The sequence below is a fragment of the Musa acuminata genome, chromosome BXJ1-6 (genome assembly GCF_036884655.1).
Source record: "Musa acuminata AAA Group cultivar baxijiao chromosome BXJ1-6, Cavendish_Baxijiao_AAA, whole genome shotgun sequence".
NCBI lineage: Eukaryota > Viridiplantae > Streptophyta > Magnoliopsida > Zingiberales > Musaceae > Musa > Musa acuminata.
The window spans coordinates 29,218,472-29,227,309 of NC_088332.1; the positions used below are offsets into that span (position 1 = coordinate 29,218,472).

At 35.2% G+C, this 8,838-nt stretch overlaps 1 protein-coding gene across 1 annotated transcript; it reads left to right on the top strand.

The window, feature by feature from the left end:
* The first annotated feature begins 1,771 nt into the window (after positions 1–1,771).
* On the top strand, positions 1,772–8,620 carry LOC135676663 (WD repeat-containing protein 55-like). The gene is made up of 15 exons (XM_065188079.1): positions 1,772–1,971; positions 2,059–2,091; positions 2,297–2,361; positions 2,450–2,537; positions 2,634–2,706; positions 3,115–3,221; positions 4,963–5,005; positions 5,124–5,180; positions 6,061–6,137; positions 6,999–7,044; positions 7,125–7,171; positions 7,267–7,340; positions 7,437–7,492; positions 7,805–7,925; positions 8,216–8,620. The coding sequence occupies exons 1-15, from the start codon at positions 1,877–1,879 to the stop codon at positions 8,287–8,289; spliced, it is 1,056 nt and encodes a 351-aa protein (XP_065044151.1). The 5' UTR covers positions 1,772–1,876; the 3' UTR covers positions 8,290–8,620.
* The last annotated feature ends 218 nt before the right edge of the window (positions 8,621–8,838 follow it).

The window sequence follows — 8,838 nt, forward strand, 5'->3', positions numbered from 1 at the left end:
AGGGTGGTACAACCGCTTGACAGAGCTCGGAGACTGAGCTCTGGCAGTGCCACCGCCTGACAGGGGCGGTTGCACCGCCCAGTCTCGCTCGGAGACTGAGCCCAAGCGGTGCTACTACCTGATTGGGGCGGTTGCACCACTTGGTAGAGCTCGGAGACCGAGCTCAGGTAGTTCCACCACTTGTCAGGGGCAGTTGCACCGCCCAGCCTAGCTCGGAGACTGAGCCCTGGGCGGTGCCACCGTTGGCCAAGAAATCTGGGTTCGAATGGGCTGATCCATTCGACCCAATTTAGGTCTATCAAGGGCCCAATTGCCCTCAGATTAAGTTAATGGGATCACCTCCTATTCCTAACTTAATCTATATGCTAACTATGATATTTCTTAAGACATTTACTGTAATTTACTCCGGTGCGTCAATCGCTTCTTCCGGCGAAGTTTCGGCGAACATCAGACGAATCTTTGGTGATGCTCCGACGGACTTTCGGCAAACTCCTAGACTTGCGACGATCCACTTGGGTAGTTCCGACGAGCTTCTTTGACAAGCTCTTGGACTTCTCGAATTTGTTCCCGCAGAACCTCCGACGATCGTTCGAACTTCCATGGAACTCTCGAACCCCCAACATGATCATGGTCTTGACTCCGACGTAACTCCTACTGCATGTCTTACTTTGATCGTAGTTAATCCTGTACACTTATCTCAATATATAGATTAGATAACAAATGACAATTGATTTCATTATCAAAATCTAAAATTCAACAAACATCTCATCGTCTATGTCATGCATAGAATCAACCCAAATCTCTACGGGGTTATGTATAACTTTGTTAAAAAGAAAAGAACTTTACATGACATGGAGAGTTGAGGGAGAACGTGTAAGGCATTTGGCCAACCTTTTGTCAACCTTTTGTCGACCATTCGAATTAGGAGGATACGTGGCTCCGTCCATCGACCTTTTGTCAACCTTATATATATATATATATATATATATATATATATATATATATATATATATATATATATATATATATATAATGTGTCATGCACTCTCAAAATTAAAGTATTGACTATTTTTTAGGATAAATATTAATTAATATTTAAATACATTTACATCTTTACCTCTCATAACTCGTTTGCCATGACCTCTTTTCCAACCAAAAAACCCTCTGTTCATTACTTCCACTATTATTGTCGTCATCATTATTCTTCCTTGAGTATAACGACAAAGGCCATAATATATATATATATATATATATATATATATATATATATATATATATATATATATATATATATATATATATATATATATACTTACTTATAAACGATTAATACCTCTGTTCATTCCTTGAGTCTCTAATTAAGTTTTGTAAACATGTTTGCATGAATTGTATTAATTTATAAGATCCGGTTCATAAGTTTCCTAAATCATTTAGGATCCGAGTGAGAATGTATATTATGAATCCAAAAATAAAGATCCATAGCTAATGTTTCGGGCCGGCTACCGGATTTATACACGTTATCGGATATAGATTTGGCATCGATTCCCTATCTAATACGGTCAATGGATCCATGCCCAAAATTAGGTTTCGGGTTATTGGATCCATTGACACCCAGTTTAGAACACTCACGTATTCTATAATTCTACCCGACTGGTACCTTACTTGCTATTGGACGCAAAGGTGGAGCTTAAATGCAGTCCAATCATAAGATAGTTCGTTGACTTTAAAGACCCTTCGATCGTGCAAATAAATAAGAACCTCAAAACCCTAAATTCATATTTGTTTGCGAAACCCTAATCCCGAAGAGCTCTCGAGGACGGTGGTGGCACTCGACCTGCCAACCCAATCTCTCTTCTGAGCTCCGGAGCGCACCCAGATGGAGATCAATCTTGCTAAACTTCCCTTTGATCTCGACTTCCACCCTTCCTCTCCTCTCGTGGCGGCCGGTCTCATCAACGGTGATCTCCATCTGTGAGTTCTATCTCTTACGCTAAAGTCCTAACTCTTATCGGTGTTGATGACAGAATCAGCTAATTTTTATTGAATCCGTAATTGAAGGTACCGTTATGTCGCCGATTCACAACCTCAAAGGTACGTTATACAAGTTTCTGCCGTGTATTTGATCCATTAGTTCTGCATTTGAGGAACCTGCTCTGATTTAGTTGTCATCTTCTTCTTATGGGTTATCAATTGATAATTTTGCATTTATCGCAAGTTTTGCTTCGGTGGCCAAAAGATTGGTTTTTTTTTTTTTTTTGAGATGGGCAAATTTTAGTTTTTTTGGGTATTTTTGTAGGTTGCTGGAAGTTCACGCTCACGATGAGTCCTGTAGAGCCACACGTTTTGTCGATTCAGGGCGTGGTATTGGTCCACATCAATCTCATAGTTGTAATGCTCTAATATGTTAATTGCTTTATCATGTTGTGTTCTTCTTTCTGTGCATTTTCAGTAATCCTGACGGCTTCTCCTGATTGCTCTATTCTTGCCACGGATGTCAGAACTGGAAAAGCCATTGCTCGTTTGGAAGAAGCTCATGGGTTAGCTAAATTGGTTGGCATGAGCACCTAGTTTGGTTTTTTGCTTGTCGTGCATGTTATGAAATAATCTATTCATCTGTTGTATTGTGAATAAAGGGATGCAATTAATCGCCTTGTCAACTTAACGGAGACAACAATTGCATCTGGTGATGATGAAGGTTACATAAAGGTTCTTTGTTTTCCTCTCTTATCATTGCTTATTAACCATAGAGCATTCAATTTGTTGCACCTCATTGTATCTTCACTAATGCTTTGCATTATACACCATGTGTGGTGATAGTAAACTTTGATATGTTTCAGTATATTATTTTCTTGGTTAAATATTGTAGGGAAGTTACCAAATAATCTGATATGTTACAATTCATCTGTTATGCTAGTGAAGTTTGTGATTGTCTACAGTATGTTGTGTTGGTTGTAAACATTCAAATCTATTTGCTTAAAATTATATCTGTTTGGATAGTGACTAAAATGCTTCTTGTGGATAATATTTTTTGAAAGTTGTCTATCGTTGTGCCCCAATTTGTGGTCTCAGAATCACTGGCACACCACTATATGTTTCTTATGTTTCAATTTTCAGGTCTGGGATACCCGACAACGTGTTTGTTGCAATACATTTCATGCCCATGAAGATTATATCTCAGATATTACTTTTGTCCCTGACACTATGCAACTTCTGGGAACAAGGTAGATCATGAATTTTGATGGATATGTTAATGTATTATGATTTATTGTGTTGACTATTGTTTTCATGCGTCTTTCTTCCCTCCAGTCTCAACTCCTTCATGGTCATGTTGTTTGATATGTGGTTGAATTATCTTAAACATTTTTTTTTGTTACTCCTTGATGGTTTAGGAGTCATGTTTTACCTAAATTGAGCTGTTGATAGGAAGCATGTCTAGCTAAGAAAACTTCTCAGTTAGCTTTATCCTTTGACTGATATTATGGAACAAAATACAATTTGAACATACATGGATGATGGAGTCGCATAAATTCACAAGAACTATAAAAACTGTGCAAGAAGTGGTTTAATTGAATAATTCGTCTCATGATTGACCACTGAGACATGGATTGGGATTGAATGTAATAGTGGTTCATATTGGGGGGAACATAAAATGCAGAAATGTGAAAATTGAAGTATGATACTTTTCTTCTGTGGCTATAATATTGTTGTGAACTAGTCTTATGAGGAATAGTGGTGTGTTTGGGAACACATTTGTATTTTTAATATTCATTTTGCGAAAGCGGTTTGGGTGAATGTGCAGTCGTAGAATGACTTGATGAAAATCATATTGGAATGTGCATTGACGTAATTTTAGTTATGTAAAATTATATTCCAAAAGTCAATTGAATATTATATGATAAATTTACCCTTTTACTATTTTTAATATTTATTCAAAAGTGAATATATATTTGTTTACTTAAATTAATAAGCAAATAAATAAATAAAATGTTACAAAAAAATTGTATGGCCCAGATATGTAATAATAAAAACTATACTTGTATAAATGAATGTAAAATAATCTTTGAAAATAAATAAGATTCGTCCTTATAGAAACCGAGAGAAAGGGAGAGGAAATGAGAGTTAAGGTTTCTGTTATATAGTGCTAATATTATGGTTTTAGAGAATATCATAGGGTACTTTGGAAAATTTGAAAAATTTCATTAGCATCCCGAAAATGTTGAAATGCTAATTCTATCCTAAGGTGGCATCAACATTTGAGTAGTTGCAATACAGTATCCAGGCCAAATGCGATTTGAAAAAGATTTACCAAACACCAATTCATATTTGAAATGTGCATTGGTCCCTCAATGCACGTTTCAAATGTATTCCCAAACGCACCCTTAGAGATAGCCTCTTAGTCTCATCTTCTTTCACTTCTCTTATTGTTTTTTGTCTTTTTCTGCTTGAAGGACTGGCTAGTCTTAGTTCCAAGATTCACTGCCTCAAAATGTTAAGGTATTCAGTGGAAATATGGGAGGGAAAACTTTAGAACCTTGGAAAGTTTGTTCTGGTGGTAGGTTTCCAAGTATTTGTCCTGTCATGTTTTCAGAAATGGATCTTTTCTCATACAACTTTATCTGATGGTTGCACTATTGTTTTAGTAATCAATCTCAGAGTAGTGAGTTGAGAGATGTCACAGAAAATACTAATTTTACATCATTCTTGTTAGTTTTTCCATATTCTCAAGTATTTTCTGGTTGTGGTTTTGTATTTTGTTATGTTTGGTTCATTTAACTTCAATCCAAGTTTTATTTATGCTCTATTTGTGGGTGTTCTTGATATGCTATCTTTAACTACTAACTAGATTGTTTATTGTTTTCTTTGTGGAAATTTATTATTGTCTTAATGAGATGTTACAAAAATCATTTGATTTTTTCGTTATTGCTTATGGAAACATAATCATTTTATTTTCATTCATTTCAGTGGTGATGGCACTCTATCAGTGTGCAGTCTTCAGAAAAATAAGGTTTTGTTTGTAACTTATGCAGTCTCCTCTTGAAAATATGCAAGTGTAGAATATTCTAAAATATTTTCGGGTATGTAGGCTTATTCTGAAATGTGTTATACCTTTGTTATCACCATAGATCCAATCCCAATCTGAATTTTCAGAAGATGAGTTGCTATCCTTAGTCATAATGAAGGTAACTTTTTACTGTTTTTGAATATTTCAATTTCTGTTTAAGTCTTGCATGGTGAAAAAGAACGGAGTTTGGCTTTTAGCTATATACATTTGTTTGATAATCTGCTTTTGCATGAACATGAAGATGCAGAGATACTTAGAAAAGGAAAATATTGTATCTAATCATTAAAAGAACGATGAATGCATTTCATTTTTATATAATTGTTGAAGTGATGTTAGTCATGTGTTAGAAGCAGAAAAAATGTTACTTATGTGTCTGAGTGACTGGCTGAAAACCATTACTGAACTGTCCAACAATGAATTTTCAATGTCCAACTAGCAATAAAAGCTTACTTATGTGTCACAATGTCTGATAAATTATTAGTCCATTGGATGGGAGAACCTGTTTATCACCCAACAAAACTATCGAACAATTCATTTTCTAAATTTCCAACTACTGATGTATGTGAATATTCCATTCATAGAGTTTGATGTTATCTTGGTTCCAGACTTAAAAGTTTGATTTTATCGCACATGGCGATACATGTATGTTCAATCCCACTGTTTCTTGTACACATTTTCCCAAAAATGGGATGGAAGTAATATCTGCGATATGTATGATTTTGTTTAGTTTCTGATAATGGGTATCTCATCAAGACGTAATATGTTGCATACTCTTCTATATTATGTTTTGCAGAATATGTTGCATACTCATTTATATTATGTTTTTCAGAATACAGTTTAGATGTCACAGAATATTATGATTTTCCAGAAAATAAACTTAATGAAAGATAGCTTAATCTACTAGTTTTATTCTGTGATTATGCTTCCTTCTTAACATACTGATCAATTATCAGCAAAAATGGCTGTATTTTCTCTAACAAACGCACTATTTTACTCAGAATGGTCGAAAAGTTATCTGTGGAACCCAGACAGGAACTTTGCTACTATATTCCTGGGGCCATTTCAAGGATTGCAGGTAGATCATTATTGTTGGAAAGAGTATCAATTAGTTATTCAACTAGAAAATTGAAGTGTGTTAGCAACTATACTGTTTCTACATTCTGATTTTGCCTTCAGTTGTTATTATTTTCCTTTTTTAGTCTTACACATTAAATTCTCATTTCCAAAGTCTATTCATTCATTTGTAGAAAAAAATGCTAATTGAATATCTAGTATGATGTCTCTGTACTGTGAAAATGATAAATGCAGATGAGCAATGATGATTCTGGTTGATGATTGAGGTGGATATTTAATATAAAGACTAAAGAAGATAATTATTGTTGACCACATACTGATAGTAGAATCCAGAACTCATTTCTGTAGCAGTAGGGTAGCAGCAACATTGGATATGACTCCAATGAATATTCGAATCTGCTTTTACCTACACAAATTCTACAAACTGTATCTGAATGGCAACAATTATATCTACTTAACACAGACTGACACGTAAAATGATCCACATTTGTCAGACATGACATGACAAATGTTGAATTTGTTCCTTGTTCATTTGCTTTTCTGGATGCTTGAGATGAACAATGTTCTTTATATAGCAAAGTTTCATCTCCTTCGTTGACTTAGGTCTAATAGAATTTTGGGGTTGGAAGCTTTTATGTCCTGAGGATGAGTCCGTGACTTCTCTTTTCCAGAAAATTCATAACAGCCTAAGAGCATTGGTATTAGGCACACAGAGAGTTGTAAAATTTGTCCAGTATTCCTTCTTAAATTGATTTATGGCCTATAATTTTATTACATAGCATGCATATCCTTATACTAATGTCATTTAATTGTTTGTATTTTGGTGGATACATTTGACAATGTACATTTCTTGTGTCATCAGTGACCGTTTCCTTGGGCATCCTATGTCCATTGATACACTGTTGAAGGTAAGGATAATGACCTTGAGTTGGAAATAGTATGAAATTCTATCTTTACCAGTTTTTACATATGAGCATATTTTTTTTAGCTTGATGAAGACACTCTGATTTCTGGATCAGAAGATGGAGTAATCAGGTCTCCGGATGAACTTTTTGAGCCTGAATCATGTAATATCAGTTTTCCAATATGAATACCTGATATTTTTTAAATTTGAAATCATGTTTTTATAGGTTGGTGGGCATTCTGCCAAATAGAATAATTCAACCACTTGCTGAACACTCAGAATACCCGATTGAGCGTCTTGGTATGCCAAATACTATTATTTCTTGTACTTGTTAATATTTGTTTAAATTAATTAAACTACTAATTAACTGACTAATTTTTCATGTTCTCATTGCAGCATTCTCAAATGATAGAAAATTTCTTGGCAGCATTTCACATGATCAAATGTTGAAGGTGAGGTCATAAGAGCATTTGACACTATTGATTAAAACCATAATTATGTAATTGTATAAAATGTTTAATCCTTTTAATGTTGTTCATTGTATTTACTGACATACATGCAGGAAAGTTGATTCAAGGTTATATTTTTCGTTGTAGTTCATGAACTGCACTCTCGAAGTAGAAGACTGATAATTTGTGCCCTTTTTGTAGTTTTTTTGACAGTTCTGTTCTTCCATTATTTCTGGCAAATATTGATATGATATGCACCAATATCTTCCTTGATTACATAAACTAATTGACTCTGTACAAAAATAATTTCTGTAGCTATGGGACTTGCAAGAACTTTTGGATAACCGTCAAGGAACACCAGAGGATCAGATGGTTGAAGCTGATAGTGATGAAGAAACGATGGACATGGATGTAAAACCCCACAAATCCTCTAAAGGTGTGGTTGCGTTTGCATTTTGTCGGTTAAATTAAAGTTCATTTTTGACCTTACCTCTATTACCTGCATTAAAAATGAAAATTGTTTACCTTCACAAGTCCAGTTATTAATTATTGGCTTTGTATGGATCAATGTGTTGAGCAAGGTGTCATGCTTTTTGCAATTGGGTTCTGATCTTGTCATCATTGTGATAGTTCTTCCTGGTTGCTCAAATAAGCTATATCATCCTGAATTACCGAAAGAGGTACATTTTCATGCTTATTAAATCCACATCGTTTAATTCTGGACAGGTACAAGGAGAAAGAAATTGGACAAGGGCAAATCATCAAATACTTCTGCTGCAGATTTTTTTGCAGACTTGTAGGCTTTGACAGGATTTTCTGGCTCAAGGGGAACATTTTGCAATTGACATCCAAAAGATCGAGACGTTTTAGTGCAGCAGAGGTGAAAATTACATAACATCCAAAAGAACTGTTGTGGCATTATTAGCACAACAAAGAGTGGAACTTTTTGTTCATTGGTTGCTTTACTCCATTATTTGTCTCTGGAGAGTGTAATTGATTTCAGATTGCAGAACATTTGTATCTAATGCATGAAGCAACAGGGAAGTGTTTTGACATGTATTGATCCTTTGTTTGTGTATGACCATCAACCCAGTTGCTATTTTGATTGATCTAGACCAAATGTTCCTTCAATTTTCTTGTTGAATTTACTGTTGAAAGGCAGAACACAATCAAATTTTGTGTATATATATATACACACACGAGGAGAAGAGGAGCTGCTGCTGGGCGATGGTGCTGTGACCGTTGCGAAGGTTCCTGAAGGCTGCTCTGACGGGAGAGGATTTGATCGGGGGCAGCAATCACCAGCTGTTCTGCGCGTAGCCCTCTGTTCTTCTTCTCTGTGGCACAGA

What these genes read in the sequence shown, in the direction of transcription:
- LOC135676663 (XM_065188079.1), top strand. Translation starts at nt 1,877, where the DNA reads ATGGAGATCAATCTTGCTAAACTTCCCTTTGATCTCGACTTCCACCCT. An exon ending in CGTTTGGAAGAAGCTCATGG is followed by an intron (nt 2,538 to 2,633) that starts GTTAGCTAAATT and finishes TTGTGAATAAAG; the next exon opens with GGATGCAATTAATCGCCTTG. An exon ending in ATGATGAAGGTTACATAAAG is followed by an intron (nt 2,707 to 3,114) that starts GTTCTTTGTTTT and finishes TTCAATTTTCAG; the next exon opens with GTCTGGGATACCCGACAACG.